A 17,881-nucleotide genomic window follows, 5' to 3' on the forward strand; every position below is an offset into this window, starting at 1 on the left:
TGCTTGGGTACCTCTGTCCCATTCGTGTTTCTACCGTGAAGCAGTTGTGTTTGCATAGGTGTATTTCGGTTTGAAGGGTGGGCAATATGGCGTGAATTTACAGGGTACGGAGGAATAACACCTGAGTCCTCAGGAATGGCAACGCATGGGGGGTATCATGGGTGAAACAGTATACTCTGTTATGTCCATGGTACTGCTCATGTCTATAGGCGACGGTTACCACTTTTCATCAGGTGGGCCGTCAGCTTATTTGCCATGCTAAGTTGTATAAAAAAAAAGCAATTTATTATACTTTCTATTATAAACCCTTGGTCAGAATGTGTCGCAAGTACAATAGAATTTTTGAATCTAACATTTAATACTTTGTTTCGAAGACAATAGAATTTAAGTACTTTATATTATTCTCACTTTCGCGTATAATATATTATATTTTATATATGTGTAAGTGTATTTGTTATTCATATATATTTATTCGTTTATATATGTAATTTTAGTATGTATGTATATCAATAATTAGTTGTACCGCATTCGAGTATTCTGTCACTTCCCTATGGTTGACTGGGAGAGAATGCTTTTAGCATTAAGTCCGCCATGTACACATATATGTACTAATGAATGTTCATTTATTCATATGAATCTCTAAACCTAATTTATTATTATTATTATCTATTATTAAAATTCATTAATTTTACATTTTATCGTTATTTATTTGTTAAATTATTATATTTTAATATACATTTTTATTGATTTCGATTGTCCTCTAACACATGTCTGCGTTTCGAAAATGTAAATGAGCTAACCAGGTGGTAGTTCAAGAAGTATACATACTGATGAGCGTGATGTAGGGCATCTGGTGTCCGGCGGTGCAGGCGTCCTGCGCGAGCTCCGTCAGGTTGGAGCTGGGCTGCAGCTCCAGCACGTTGCCCTCGCGCCGGTAGAACTTGAGGCACGCGTGTCCAGACTCACTGCGCCACAAGTACATTACATTATTTTAAAGTATACTGCTTACCTGTCATACTCGGGAACGAATTTTACTTGTATAGTGTTTCAATAGAACTTATTAAAAATGTAAATAAATAATCCATCATCATCGTAACCTATCTATCCGTCATACTCGGGAATAAATCTTACTTGTATAGTCTGTTTTCTGATAGAGCTTAGAGAAAATTTAAATAAATAATCCATCATCAACGTAAACTATCTATCCGTCATACTCGGGAACAAATATTACTTGTATAGTCTGTTTTATAATAGAGCTTAGAGAAAATGTAAATAAACAAATAAATCATCATCACATCATTTAATTGTCCAATGATGAACATAAGCCTCCCCCTTGAGGGGTTTTGCCAGTAGTTGCCACGCATGGCAAGCGAGTTAGCAACCACAGTTAAGCAAATAATGGATCCGACCATAAGACAGTCTGTTGATGTTCAATAATCAAATGTAAATATAAATTATAATAAGAAAAAAGATAAGAGGAGAGGAAGACCTAAAAAGACATGGATGGATTGTGTGAGGGACGATATGGCCAGAATGGGAGTGAATGCGGAAATGACTGGGAATAGAAAAGAATGGAAGAGGAAAACATATTACGCCGACCCCAAATGATAGTTGGGATAAGGGTAGGAAGATGATGAATAAGAAAAAAACCCTCTCTGGGCCCGCCAGATAGTGTGGGTAGGCGAGGTAGGGGCCTCGGGGTACCCCATCACCCCGGCTTCAGCTCCGGAGGCTACCACCACCGGGTCATGTGTGTTGAAGTCGACATACGCTAGGTGTTGTTGTGTATGTCGGCGTGGCGCTGTTATTAAATCTATATCTATACTTATAATAAATCTGTACAGAGGTAAATTCTGTACATGAAATATATTTCCAAAATAACTTTCAGGGAGTGATTAGTGATCGATACTGATGCCAAAAATGCAATCAGTAAAATTTTTGTCTGTCTGTCTGTATGTTCGTTATAGAGACAAAAACTACTCGACGGATTTTAACGAAACTTGGCACAATTATTCTTCATACTCCTGAGCAGGTTATAGTATACTTTTCATCACGCTACGATCAATAGGAGCAGAGCAGTGAAGGGAAATGTTGGGAAAACGGGAGAAGTTACTCCATTTTTAAGCTTCCGTCGCGTGTGCAGCCTTAATGGTCAATAACTACAAAGAATTTCACGATACTATATGTCCAACTATTATCGTTATGTCACAATAACCACTTTTTAAAATGTAATAATGTCCACTCGTGCGAAGCAGGGACGGGCCACTAGTATATATAAAAGATATGTTGATGGGTGAAAATGGAATGGTAGCCCGGCCTGCGCTAACGGATACGCTGGCGGAGCACCAGTGAAGGGTGACAGATGGGAATGAAAACAAGCCAGGCCAGGCCCATCATGATGAATTCATCAGGAATTAATAAAAGATATGTTATAAAGTCCGCGTACCATCCCATAGTGACGTGGGCGATGAGGGTGATATGCTTCTTGTCTTTGTGCTCGAGGATGGAGTGGCACACCAATCGCTTCTCGTCCACGGAGCCGTCCTCATTCATTATCTGTAATTCCAAATGTATTTTTTTATTAAACTTCGAATAGTGTACAAGCCCATACAAGACCATAGTATACATTTACTAGACGGAGACCTTGTACAAAAGTCGATTGCTTGGGCACCTCTGTCCCATTCGTGTTTCAACCGTAAAGCAGCTGTGTTTGTATGCTTGTGTTTCGGTTTGAAGGGTGGGATATGGCGTGAATTTACAGGGTACAGAGGAATAACACCCGAGTCCTCAGGAATGAAACAGTATACTCTGTTATGTCCATGGTACTGCTCATGTCTATAGGCGACAGTTACTACTTTCCATCAGGTGGGCCGTCAGCTTGTTTGCCATTCTAAGTTGTATAAAAAAAAAGAACCGGATAAAAAGTATCCTATATCATACTTTACCCCAAATGTATATATTCATTTTTATATATATAAAAATGATATAAATTTAACAGCTTAAACAATTTTTATGAAATTTGGTATACAAACGCTATATGGGATGGAGAAAGAAATTGGCTACTTCTTATCCCGGTCACGCGGACAGAGTCGCAGGTAAAAGCTAGTGCATAAATAAACCGAACCAACCTTGAGCGTGGCGTTCTTGGTGGTGAACCGATACTGGTGGGTGCGGTCCAGGCTGTACCACTTGTGGTGCTCAACAATCCAGCTCGGGAAGTGGCAACGGTTGTGCTCGTCATCACCTGTGAATCGTCATAAAATTTGATATACCAACAATTATTTGTAAAGGGAACGATCTACTTTTCATAGTTAACAATCTTACTCGTGTCAATACCGCTCAAACTTAAGGGTGTGGAATGGTTCCAAAACTAGTCGATCTTCCTCGCCTAGATTATTATGTGAAAATGTAAATAATTGTGTGAAAAAGTTGACCCGTTTTTCTCGAAGCATTTCTATGGAGACACTCTATCTATACAATCTAAGTTTGTATCTTATAAATCTAAGACTTTACAATAATTACTGGGTACAGAGGAATAACACCTGAGTCCTCAGGAATGGCAATGCATGGGGGGGTATCATGGGCAAAACAGTATACTCTGTTATGTCCATGGTACTGCTCATGTCTATAGGTGACGGTTACCGCTTTCCATCAGGTGGATCGTCAGCTTGTTTGTCATTCTAAGTTGTATAAAAAAATACTAATTTGTAGGTGGGCGAGGACAGTCTACCGTGTGGATCTCTACAAAATCTCTGTCCGCTATCACTTGATAACAATAGTAATAAAGAGTAACTGACTGTTAGTGAGCTTCATGGTGCGGCTGCCGTCGGTGGGCGAGGACAGTCCGTTGCAGGTGGCGTCGCCCGACTGCGCGATGTAGTAAGTCATACTCTTGTCGCTGTGCTGGCCCTTGTAGATGAAGCACCTGCAATTGCGACAATAATAGGTTTATACAATATAATTTATTTGCATTACTTATGTTAGTAGACATATTAAAAAAAAAAGAAATAATGAATACATATATGTTAAAAAAATACATAAAAGATTATAAATACATAACTTTTATTTTTTTATATTTTGATATCTTTCTTATTTCAGATGTTCGGTTGTTCAATAAGTACTAACTAGCCTATAAGAAAATTCAGTGTTTTTTAATGGATGACAATGAAATGGTAACCCACTCCGCCTGCGCTAACGGTATAGGCTGACGGGGAACTAGTGAGTGGTGATAAGGTAGGATGAAACCATTCAGATTAATTACTGATTAATTCGTCATGATAGGTCAAATGACCTGCTTTACCACCCACTCACTGGTGCCTCGCTAGCGTATACCGAAAGCGCAGGTGGGGTTACCATTCCATTATCATCCACTAAGAAGCCCATTACGTCGCCAATTTTAAACCGATTTTAGTAATTATTTTTGCAACTGATAAGGACTTCTTGAATGTTGATTCCATTTAAATACAAAAGGCACACGATGGCGCATTCTAAATTCAAATATTCTTAATCTAATGTGTCTACAAAACGTCGGTGTTATATCATGATTGGTGCCGCTGTTTCCGTGACGCAAAGTGTACTCGTTTTGCTCCTCTGTGATAATGCGATTACCACTTTTCATCTTCGATAAAATGACGTTTTCAACAATTTTGTAGTAACAAATAAAATACATTTGAGTCGACGTTGGACTAGTTCACGATACCTGTATGTATCTTCATCGGAGACGATGGAATTCCTTCGCTGCACCTGTGCTATCTTCCCCACCAGGTACCTGGTGGAGCCCTCCTTCCACGTAGCCAGACAGACTAGCTCCTCGACTGGAAAATCATACGCAACACCATTATATTCCATAGGGAGAGGTCGAACGAACTCACTTATAAACTTGTTGCCACGTAGCAGCGCTTGCAAAATTGTTTTACGGTTTGAAGAAAAAAAGTTAGCGGTGATAATGGAAGCGACAGTAACTTTCTGTAATGGTACGGAGACATAAAATCTTATTTTCAAGAATGGCAACAAATGTGGGGTAATATAGGTCTATAAGCGACGGTTACCAGTTTCCAATAAGTAGATTGTCAGTTTACTTGCTATTCAAAAATAGCTAAAAATACTAAGTGCATAAGCCTTAAGAAAGGCAAGACATGGCAGCATGGGCGTGTAGATATAATAGTCCTGTCCAAGGTATATAGCAATCGAGTGGCGTTCGGAGGAATCGAAATCCAAGGAATTTGGCTTTGGAGTGAACAGCTTGGGTGCCCGGTGACCATTTTTTTGTTATCACTCAGAAGATATGTCGGTCGCCGTCAACACTTTGCTTGGGAGCATCTCAGTGAAAGGTTGTGACCGTTTCTTCATCGTCAGGGTTCTCGAGATGTTAAGGACTTTCGAGGGGTACCAAGTACACTAAGATTGGTCTTGCCTGAATCATCATATCAGCCTTTAACTGTCCACTGCTGAACATAAACTTTCCTCTTAGGGAGTTTTACTAGTTGCCACGCTTAGCAGGCGGATTGCCAACCGCAAATAGGCTTTGGAGATATTTTAAGAAAGACGCTGTTGCCCATTCCTCGCCCTGCTTTATTCGGCTCTTACGACACCCACGGGAAAGGAAGGGGGTGGCCTATTTTATGCTAAGACCACACGGCTTGCCTGAATGCAAGGTTTTATTTCATGATCCTGTAAGAGCCAATTTACAGAAGAGTAAATTTACTTGTTGACTGTGTGTACTCACTATTACTCTCAGTGCCAGGCACGTCTGGGCAGGCCATGTACCGCAGCAGCAGTCGCGAGTCGTCCGTGCACGACTCCGCGCGCGACGGTGGGTTCGTGCAGTCGCTGGAACCGCTACAAAACGTACATCCATCTTGATTAGTAATAAGAACAAAATAGTATCTTACAATTATACATGTAACGCGACGAATTCAAATCTGAAGTTAGATGGGACGAAATGGTAACCTAGTTTAAGCTATACGCTAGCGGTATACCAGTGAATGGGTGAGGAAATGAATAATAGGTGAGGATCAAGTGAATTCAGTTCGCCCGTCGTGGAGAATTCACTAGGAACTAATCATGCTGCTTTCCAGAGGAGATATTCCAGAGACCATATGAAAAACCCCTCCCTTATTCATCACGGTGGGCTAAGACCTGCCTTTTCATCTGCACCTATCATCCTTTACTGGTGCCCCGTCAGCGTATTCCGTTAGCGCAGGCGGGATTACTATTCCATTGTCTTATGGATGACCCCTGTCTTATGGATGAAAAAGACCCCTCCCTATCCAGTATCTGTAATTAAGCCCATCTTGACGAATTAATCACGATGAGATGTTTTTTTAGGGGAAACTTATGAAGTTTATCTGATCAGAGTATATTTAACAAAGTAATAAGACTGATTCCTGATTATTTCCCTCTCCCAGGTGTTATTAGTAGAAACTACATATATTTTACTACTGCAAACAGCTTGCTATAGTAAAAAAAAGGAATGTGTCGACCTCAAATCTTGATTAGATTCATCATCATCATCATTTCAGCCAATATCTGTCCACTGTTGAACATAGGCTTCCCCATAGACTGCCATAAGGAACGGTCCTGAGCCACCTGCATCCACTGACTCCCTGTAATATATTTGAGGTTGTCACTCAATGTAATGGGTGATTGTCCTATACTGCGTTAGTCCGTACGGGGTCGCCACTTAAGAACTGCTCTTCTTCATCAGTTGTCGGTTCTTCGAGCTATGTGACCAGTCCATTGCCGCTTCAGCTTGCTTATCCTTCGGGCTATGTCGGTGACACACAAAGGAACTCCGAACATAGCCCTCTCCAATTACCGTTACCGTAAATAATTCGAAGCTTTTGCGTATGGACAACTGCGTCCGTGTTCAAGACTAAAATCATGTCATTAATAAGATTCAGAGCAACAAGGGAGGGAGACTTTGTACAAAAGTCGATTGCTTGGGTACCTCTGTCCCATTCGTGTATCAACCGTGAAGCAGTTGTGTTTGTATGGCTGTGTTTCGGTTTGAAGGGTGGGATATGGTGTGAATTTACAGGGTACAGAGAATAACACCTGAGTGCTCAGGAATAGCAACGCATGGGGGTATCATGGGCAAAACAGTATACTCTGTTATGTCCATGGTACTGCTCATGTCTATAGGCGACGGTTATCACTTTCCATCAGGTGGGCCGTCAGCTTGTTTGCCATTCTAAATAGTATATAAAAAAATCAAATTACAACATTTGCTTAAAAAACAGTAATAAAATATCTCTAATAATAGCAAGAACGTTCACAAAGAGCTTATAGAACTTACCGATTGTATGTAAATGTAAACGGCGCCGGGTGGAAGGGACACTGCTGCGGGACAGGCCGCGGCTCCTTGCGGAACATAGAGTAGAGGGGCGCGTCTCCGCTGATCAGCTCGCATATTGTGGACAACGAGTCCTTCGGTGAACAGTACGCTGGAACACGCAATAGAATATCATCGTACATATTGTTATTATTTTTATGTAAACTTTATTACTCAGCGTTAGCTGGTATATATGCTACTTTGCATATACTGCGTTTACGGGCCGAGACCAAGTAAGTGCAGTGTGTGTTTTTGTGTGTGTGCGTGTGCGCGCCCATGCGTGCATGTGCATGTGCATGCTCACGCGCCTATGGCTATATGTATGCTACTGTTACATTTTATGTCTCTGTGGTATTATGAAATGTTTCGTTTTCATTTATTTGGAGGAATTCTCAAACAAATTCTGCATATATTCTATATTACAGCTTTTTGTAGTGTTGTACATTGTGTGTTAGGGTACATATATTCATCATCATCATCATCATCATCATCATCATCATATCATCCTTTAACAGTCTACTGCTGAACATAGGCTTCTCCCTTGGGAGATTTTCCCAGTAGTTGCCACGCTTGGCAGGCGGATTGGAAACAGCAGTAAAATTTTGGAGATGATTTAAGAGTGACGCTGCCGCCCATACCTCGCCCGCTCTTAGCCGCCTATTACGACACCCAGGGGAAAGGAAGTGGTGGCCTATTCTATGCCGGGACCACACGGGAAACATATAAGGTTTTTTACCCGGTAATGTTTAAACTAAAAATATTTTTCATTGTAATAGGTAGATATACTTACTTTCTTTATATTGTAGTACATATTTATGTTTTTCATGTATAACCATACACCTGTAACAGTCTTCGCTCCTGAAAATAATACAAATAATATATTTAAAACAGATTTTTTCCAATTGCGATAGAAAATAAAGTCTTAAAATTAACTCCGAATTGGTGACGTAAATGCGTAACACGGAACGGACGTATAAACAGAACGTATGTAAATTAATTAATACTCATATTTAAATTAATATGCTGTGAACATTTCATCACAATCTGTCCAGCCATTTTTATGTGAAACGCTAACACATAGAGTAAAAAATAAAAAAATCAAAATTTTCGATTTTGTATCGCATGTACTGTCTGCTTTACTAGTTCACTGCCTTTAAATCAGAACAACTATGCAAGCGTAGCTACTTCAGGACAGTTTCATTCTTCATTACGTTCCTAGGCGACGATTACCACTTTTCATCAGCTTGTTTGTCATTGTAAATTGTACAAAAATAAGCATTTATATGAATAGTAGTTTTAAATAGTATATAATTTATAGTCTTATTTCTCGAGCAAGAATAGACGGACGGACATATATGGACCAAATAGGCGACATACTGAAGGGCCAAATTAAAAGTACCCGTAACCAGCGAGCGTGAATGCAAAGATTGATTGATGAATGTGGAGGAAGCGACAGAGGCTCGTTTGAATCGAAGCATTTGGCGTTCCATTGTTTCTGTCTACTCTAATGAGAGACAGGCGTGACAGATATGTATGTATGTATGTAGTTTTAAATACGTACCTGTCGTATAGCAGGAACTTGTCGTACGACTCAGTCTCGGAGCATTCACCCTTAGACTGTATGTGGGTTGAGTTGATGTCGATCAGGCCGTTGTTGCCCGACTGGAACCACCTGCCGGTCCAGCCTTCGGGGAACGTGCACCCGCCACCTGGAACATTACAATATACATATGTTACAGTGCTAATTAGTCCCAAACTAAGCAGAGCTTGTCCTTTTTTAATGAATGATAATAGAATGGTAACATTGCTTGCACTAACGGTATACGCTGGCAGGGCACCAGTGCCCTCACTGATATGATAGGCGACAATGAAAAGACAAGTTTGTTAGACCATCGTGAAGAACACATCTGGAATTCAGCACGATGGTTTCCCGGGGGAAACACGTGGAGGTCGACCTAACAGAGTACATTTCTAGCAATGGGACGGCAGTTCGCATTACTAATAATAAGTAAAGGTCGAAAATTAGATGGTCAAATATTATAAAACGTGTGGTCCCGGCGTAGAATGGGCGACACTTTAGTTTCCTGTAGCTATCGTAAGAAGGGACTAAGGGAACTGAATAGTCATGGGATGGGCAGTGGCTTCCCTCTTAAAATATAACCAAATCCTAACCGCAGTTGCCAAACCACCTGTCAAGTGTGGCAACTGCTGCCAAACTACCCGAATAGGACGCGAGTTCATGTTCAACAGTGGACAGTTAACGGCTAATTCTTCTTTTCATTCAACGGCTAATATAATAATGATATTATAATTTTTTTTTTCATATAAGCGGTATCATGGGCAAGACAGTACGTTTTGTAATATTCATGGTGTTATTCATATTCATAGGTGACGGTTATCTCTTTCTATAATGTGAACCGTTTACTTGTTTTACCATTATACATACTCCTATTATTTCTTTTGCCTTCTTGTATTTGTTTAACAAGGCAATAAATTATTAATAATTCATAAATTTTTTTTTATAACATTATAATGGTTGGGATGGAACTTTAATTTGTGGTGGGTTGTACGATGGTGAAAATCAGCAGCAGGTATCAACTCAAAATATATTCATAATGTATTATAAGTATCTTGTAAGTATCATCTGAATAAGCTATTCACCATAAACTCCCTTAGTCGCCTCTAACGACTCCAACGGAAAAGCAGGGGGTGGCCTAGTCTATACAGGGAACACACGACTAACGTACTACCACGCACTAATACCTACAATAAAATACACTTCACCGCAAACGTGTCGTGATGAAAAATCCTGAGCGACATACACAGAAGGAAATAAAAAATATATAATAAAAGCGCCATCAAAAATTATTATAGCATACGAACGATAAACCGGACACCGGACAATACAGCTCATAAAAACACCATTAGTGCCAGCCAGGAGCTCAGGAACAATAGTTTTATTGCGTGATAACTTCCTATTGATTTCATCACAGGCTCACACCATGTCCTAGATTGTGTGTAGCCGTATAGTATTCAACATCAAATATATACATATATAGATAGGGTGTGGGTGTAACGATCAATAATGTATGTATAAACTGTTTCAATACATTTTAATAATAATATAACATTGTTTCATTAAAAAAAAAAAAGAATTCAATTACTACAAAACTAGTTATTTTTATTTAAAAATCACTGAACCGATTTTGATAAAATTTCTATGGGACCAATTTGTAAGTATATATGCTTTCAGATAAAAAAGTTTCAAATAAGTTTATAAATTTTAATTAAGTTAATATTATTAATTTTGTTTGTGTACATATTGTTATTTTTTATATTTTTTTTATACAACTTAGAATCGCAAACAAGCTGACGGCCCACCTGATGGAAAGTGGTAACCGTCGCCTATAGACATGAGCAGTACCATGGACAAAACAGAGTATACTGTTTCGTCCATGATACCCCCCATGCGTTGGCATTCCTGAGGACTCAGGTGTTATTCCTCTGTACCCAGTAAATTATCAGTAAAGTATCATTTGTAATGGATAAACTCAATAAATATTATAATTACGTGGTAACGAACATAAAACTTCTTTCTTTTTTGAAGTTGGTTGAAAATTGAAATAAATGAATATTTGATCCGAACATGAGACAGCCTGCTGATGTTTAACAGTAACACAAATCAGAAATCGACTGATTGATTAACCCTTGCTGTGCATAATGGTGGAAATTTCCATCATAACATTGAATGCTCAAAAATTATATAGAAGAACAATTTCACTTTAAGTTGGTCGTGTCTGGATACCTTTTTAATGTACATTGCAGAAAAAAAACATAGCTGTCAATTTTTTTTTTATTTTGAACATGAATTATGTCACCTTGATTTATTATACCAATAAAAAAAAAAAACATGCAAAGAAGGGTTAATTGAATCCGTCCATATTCCCCATTTAGAGAGTGGTTCTGTGAGAATTCCAACAAAATTTGAATGAATAAATGCAAACTACAATAGTTTTCATTCAAAGAATGGTACAGATTATTAAAATTAACAATATATTTGATTACGTATAATTTTTACCATTTATTTATAATCAGTAGTGAATTATTTTGCCGTACTAGGCATTTGCCTGACTGTTGCCCCCAAGATACGGCCCTCAAGTGCCTTTTGTCTAGTTTCAGGCAGTTTACCAGGGGGAGACTTTGTACAAAAGTCGATTGCTTGGGTACCTCTGTCTCATTCGTGTTTCTACCGTGAAGCAGTTGTGTTTGCATGGCTGTGTTTCGGTTTGAAGGATGTTACAGGGTACAGAGGAGTAACATCTGAGTCCTTAGGAATGGCAACGCATGGGGGGTATCATAGGCGAAACAGTATGTTTGTGTACTATTATGTCCATGGTACTGCTCACGTATATAGGCGACGGTTACCACTTTCCATCAGGTGGGCCGTCAGCTTGTTTGCCATTCTAAGTCGTAGAAAAAAAAGTCACAGCTGGAATGCCAGCCTTAGAATAGGTAACTAAATTACCTAATATGCAAAAGTTATTATGAATGTTGTACATAGAATCGGCCCCCGTTTCCTGCCCTTCAAGTAGGTTTTTCTATTCATGGTTTGGTTTTACAAATCAACAATGCAAACAAAGGGACATAATTAACAGTGCGTTCAGTGAAATGCAGTTTCTGTTGTGGAATGCCTAGGTATTTTATTTTATTTCTAGTTTAATTAGTATTAAAAATGAAATTTGTGTTTGGTACAAGTAATAAGAGATATCAGGATATATACTTTAATAAACTAAATTAATCTTGTAAGTATTTAACATCGACTTATATTAAACGCTTTATTAAATGACAGGACAACTATTTTATTATAAAAAAGAAGCATAACCTGTTGAACAAGATTACATAAATTAATTAAATAAATAAATAACTATTATTACTAGTAGACTTTACCACCAAAAAACGACGACATCAATTGTGATAAAGCCTGTTTGTTATATTGATTTAAAAATCAAACTACTGCATCGACTTTAATGAAACTTCTATGAGACCAATCCGAAAATATAGTCTTTTAGATAAAAAAAAATCCAAATGAAATTATAAATGATGGAGTTCTGATGTAGCCAATACAAAAAAAAAACAACTAAGTTTAGAACCTAGAACCTACTCTTTTAAGTTAGTTAATAGAAACATAATTTTAAGGACACTAATAATGCAAATGAAAAATTACATGAAAATAATTATACTCAGGATGACAAATGTGCTATTCAGTTAATCAGTACATTTGTACGCTACCGCTTGTAACTTGTGCGCGACAACTTATCAACACGGGCGCTATTGTATTCAGTGGCAGCTTTGTTTTAACTCGGGAGCGGCCAGGTGTTCGACCGTTTGCGTACACTTTTGTTTTAGTTCAGTACATTACGAATGGGAGTAATACTACGCGATACTTCGAGACAGGTGGTTGGAAACTACCCTTATGGTATATACCGAATAACCAAGAAGGTAGATTATTGAAGGTAGATTCAGACTAAGCGAGAGCACCTTCTTTCTTTCTATTCTTCTAGTTTCGTTGAACCATGTAAATTTGTATTCTACTAGTAGACCCGAGAAAGGCTGTTTTGCGTACAACCACCAACTACTTGGTTCCTTTTTTACTGACTTCAAAAGAAGGGCATTCGGTTGTATTCTTGTTTGTTACCTCATAATTCCGTCAGCTGTAAATCGATTTGGAAAATTCTTTTTCTTATCTGAAAGGATCTATTTATATATTAGTCCCATACAAATTTTATCAAAATCGGTTCAGTAGTGTAGTTTTTAAATCAAAATAACTGGTTTCATCACCCTTTATTCATAAAAACTAAAATATTCTACAAACCTACTTTAACTATTACTGTTTTGTTACTTTCTTTCAAATTGGGAATTTCATGTAAAAGAAAGAGACAAAATTTAAAACTGCAAGTCTATTCTCAAATCTAACATCAATATCAATCCAATCCACTGGCAATTTTGAACTACACTCATGAAATAAAAATTAGGAATTAGGTTAGAATTGGAATCGATTTGCAATAGTTTGTATTAGTAAGTTACACTGACGTGCATGTATTAGAACAATATGAAACCATTACCTTGTTCTTAGACCTTTATATCTTTAGTGTTGAAATTCGAGAGATTTCTTATGCAACTTAGAATGGCAAACAAGCTAACGGCCCACCTGGTGGAAAGTGGTAACCGTCGCCTATAGACATGAGCAGTACCATACACATAACAGAGTATACTGATTCGCCCACGATACTCCCCATGCGTTGCTATTCCTGAGGACTCGGGTGTTATTCCTCTGTACCTTGTAAATTTACTGCCATATTCCATCCTTCAAACCGAAACACAGCCATGCAAACACAACTACTTCACGGTAGAAACACGAATGGGACAGAGGTGCTCAAACAAACGATTTTTGTATAGTCTCTCTCTGGTACAAAACGTCTCAATTCCAATATAAATCTACTGGAATTTATTTCAAGAGTAACCCAACAGATTTATGAGAAGTTTGATGTTTTATAAATAAAGATATAGATAGATAGATACTCTATATTGTTTTCTCTATAAGATTACAATAGTAAACTTATTATAAAAACAAACTATTACAAGACTTTTAATATGTAAGGTCAAATTTAAATGATATAATTGAATTATAATTTTGTTTACTGCTTTTTTTTATAAAATGTAAAATTATTGCATGCCTACTTGCATCTTTTAAGACAATTAAACAGGTGCCAAAATAATACCACGTGATTTGTAATAATTTTAAACTGTTTAATGCAAATAAACTCATTTCATTTCATTTCAAGAAAATATTACACTAAGAAAAAGCGTTATCGTTAAAAGCGGTCTCTTCCAAGCAATTTTGGATGGAAAAGAGTCGCGTAATTTATGGAGGTTTGTATTTAAACCCACTTTAGACAGAACCCAGCAAATTATTGACAACTACCGCACTGTCGGGAAGGATTTGATATTATCATTTCTGTCAGCCATCCGTCCATTGTTCAAGACGGCGTGAAATCAAAAATTACTGACGACTGGCGACCCCTCGAGGTGCATGCTTCAATGAATCAGACGAGTACGCTTATTGCACTATGTAGTAGGTAGAAATATTGCGACCTCTTAAAATGGATGGATGGATTCCGTGGATGAACATGGAATGGTAATCACGCTTGTGCTTTTTTAGTTTACGTTGGCCTGTGCCATTGAGGGAATATAGGTGAGGATAAATTCACGGCATTAATTCCTAGTGATGAATTCACTTGGAATTAATCCGATTCCAAGAAAACTGGACGGAGGTTGACCAGAATGTGTTCTGAATTCTCTAAACCAATACAAGTAATTAAGTAGGCATATAATATAAATAAGTTCATCTTCAATGTCTTATTTATTTATTAATTTTATTTTATGCATGTTATTGTCATCTTATACTAAAATGTAATTTTTTTTATTTAAACCGCCATCGAGCATCTGTGCATATCCTAAAGGTTGACTGGTAGAGAATGCATATAGCATTAGGTGTGTCTTTTGTACCACATTTGATTGGTCAATAAAGTTTATATAAATGTGTGATGGAGTAGTGGTCTCAAATGTGTTGCAGGCAGTCAGTTTATGTAAGTAGTTCAAGACGGTTTCTTATCATTCAAAATTCGTTGAATAGTTTATAACAGACAGACTGTTGTGTTTGTAATATTAGTAACAAATTCTTGGCACGTATTAAAACAATAAAATATAAATTAATACAGGAGGCGTTTCATTAATTTTATTAAATTAATTTATATCAACCCTTTACAGAATGCTGCCAAGAGGCACTCGGCAGGTGATTAGGCGGAATTGAATAAAATTCCCAACAATTAGTTTTTGAGATATCGCCCCAACGTAAACAATTTGCCGGTGACAGACAGACAGGCAATCGAGTTATGAATTCAAATATTTCCAGCAGCTAAATTTGATGAAAACTACGACGGTTCAGTTTTGCATGCTGATTTGCAAATTAATTTAAAATTTTGAATAAAAAAGTGACTTCAAATTGTTAAACGCGAATTTAAAAGCTTCGATAATTAGTAGAGAACAAATTAATGGATGGATGGCAGTATATTTTTAAGTAAAATGTAAAAGTGATATAACTTATATTGCTTGGGGAGGGGGGATAATAAGGTTTAACCATCCCATTTCTAACAATATACATATCTCTAACCGGTTAAATTCCACGCGGTAACCACTGTAGAAGCATTGTGCTTAATTCTTGTCGAATACGTCACTATGGGTCAATTAACCTGCTTCATCTTCCTCTATCGTCGCTTACTGGTGGTAGCGTACACCGACAGCGCTGGCGAGTTCCATGTCATTCTTACCAGTTAAATAAACTTTTATTAGTGTAAGGGTGGCGCCTTCTTATTTCAAAATTTTCTAGGCCGTTTTCGTGATACACAAATGTCACAGACATCTCCACATTACATGCCTTCCATTACATCTACATAAATGATCCAAACATGAATTTGAAAAATTCCAAAAGTGCCTTGGAACCGTCCAACCGCAGTCGACCTGTCAATTTGTGCTGTCACCGCTCAGGAGTAGCACGTAATAGAGATCATCGACTTTAAATGACTTCATTAACCCCGAAGAGGTAATTAACCAAAAAGCGACGGCCCGACTGGCGAAACCCTTAGAACAAAATGGCCTCGCCTTGTTTACCATGTTGATGTAAAAATAGCTTGTTTACTCGAAGCCTGCTTGAGAGCGGCGGATTATTCCCACAAATATCGTACCGGCGACGTTATATAACTATTGGAATAAACAACGCACCAACTAAATTATTTCCACGACGAGGGATTACGCGGTCTAAGAAGTTATAGTGATGGAACGAACGGGGATGTAGCGAGTTGTAATCGATGGATTATGAAGTTTGTAGAGGTGGTTTTAATCAGGGAGGACAACATTACACTTTATATGAGAACAATCACATCAGTCTACAGACTAAGAAGCATGCTAGTAAAGCATGCTTTTAATATAGTGCTCGTTGGCGTATTCAAGATTATTTTGCAGGCCTGGCGTCTCAATGAAGTTTGCGCATACATGGTCGGTATCCACTGTTAGTGTTGGGTGATGTTTGATCCCTCGACGAAATTCCCCCACTGCGTTGGCTTTGGTAAACCTTTTACACTTTCAGATAAAAAAAAGAATTATCCAAATCGGTTTGTAACAGGTAGAGTTTGAGGGGAAGCGATCGTTAGTAATGGGGACTACCAGACATATTGCTAGCATTTTTTTTTTATACAACTTAGAATGACAAACAAGTCGCCTATAGACATGAGCAGTACCATGTACATAACAGAGTATACTGTTTCGCCCATGATACCCCCATGCATTGCCATTCCTGAGGACTCAGATGTTATTCCTTTATACCCAGTAAATTCACGCATTATACCCTGTCATGACGACATTCACGTGGTCTCACCTGGAAACCATCGTGCTGAATTCGAGATGTATTCATCACGATGGGCTACCTGACCTGCCATTTCATTGTCATCTACCATTCCTCACTAGTGCTCCGTAAGCGTATACCGTTAGTGCAGGCGGGGTTACTATCCCATTATCATCCATAAAAAACAGACGGAGTTAATACGTTACAAACATTAAAAAAAAATACAAACGAATTGTAAACATCTTTTTTTTAAGTTTTATGAAAATTATTGTAAAAAAAATAAGTATAAAAAAAATTATATATTTTGTCGTTCGGAAGTTGCATATATCGACAGATTAGTATAGATACTCTGCTAGATCTACGTGAAACAACAAACATACAAACATTGCCTTGATATTAGTAAGGATTAGCATAGAGGAATCCTCCCACCGTGTCCCCCCTGCCCCCATCTCGATGCGATCATCTCAAACGAGGCACTTGTATTATTGTGTTTGACAACCGCAATTGTATAATGCGATCTGTCTGTACGTCTGTGTCTATTGCTTCTTGACAGACCCTTCTGCTAATACATGGTGTAACGTACGTGGGAAATTGTATCCGAAATGCTTACAGTGGAGCTACGTGGTAGTGGTTCTCCAACTTTTTAGTCTTGTAGGCCACAAGAAAAATTCCTTTCTGAATCGATTTTAATATTTTTTTGCAATTAATGAATCGATTGAATGCATACTTCCGTGTTCATCATCATATCAGCCATTATCTGTCCACTGCTGAACATAGGCTTTCCCCAAAGACTGTGCTATAAGGAACGGTCTTGAGAACCTGCATCCACTGGGTCGCTGTAATGCGTTAGAAGTTGTCACTCTATCTAGTGGGTGGTCGTCCTACACTGCAATTTCCCGTACCGGGTTGCCACTCGAGAACCTTTTTCCCCCTGCAGTTGTTAGTTCTTCGAGACACCAGCCTATTACCACTTCAAGCTGTAGTGGCAATGTGCTTATCTTTCGGGCTGTGTCAGTCACTTTGATTATTTCACTTCCGTATTCGTCCCATATTAATTTTTGCGATGATTGTAGAACCCTTTTCATAAGAAG

General features: G+C 38.1%; 1 protein-coding gene across 1 annotated transcript in view; it reads right to left on the reverse strand.

Moving 5' to 3' along the window:
• LOC113514431 (uncharacterized) overlaps window positions 1–17,881 on the reverse strand; it is a 212,257-nt gene that overhangs the window by 9,990 nt on the left and 184,386 nt on the right. The window contains exons 3-11 of the mRNA XM_052893152.1: window positions 8,895–9,042; window positions 8,124–8,191; window positions 7,298–7,445; window positions 5,726–5,838; window positions 4,700–4,814; window positions 3,798–3,925; window positions 3,129–3,244; window positions 2,447–2,556; window positions 829–965 (exon numbers count right to left, since the gene is read on the reverse strand). Coding sequence (XP_052749112.1) covers window positions 829–965; window positions 2,447–2,556; window positions 3,129–3,244; window positions 3,798–3,925; window positions 4,700–4,814; window positions 5,726–5,838; window positions 7,298–7,445; window positions 8,124–8,191; window positions 8,895–9,042 — 1,083 coding nt within the window. The remainder of the gene's footprint in view (window positions 1–828; window positions 966–2,446; window positions 2,557–3,128; window positions 3,245–3,797; window positions 3,926–4,699; window positions 4,815–5,725; window positions 5,839–7,297; window positions 7,446–8,123; window positions 8,192–8,894; window positions 9,043–17,881) is intronic.

This window comes from Galleria mellonella, unplaced genomic scaffold (genome assembly GCF_026898425.1).
Source record: "Galleria mellonella isolate WM207_F2 unplaced genomic scaffold, CSIRO_AGI_GalMel_v1 utg172, whole genome shotgun sequence".
NCBI classification, from domain to species: Eukaryota; Metazoa; Arthropoda; class Insecta; order Lepidoptera; family Pyralidae; genus Galleria; species Galleria mellonella.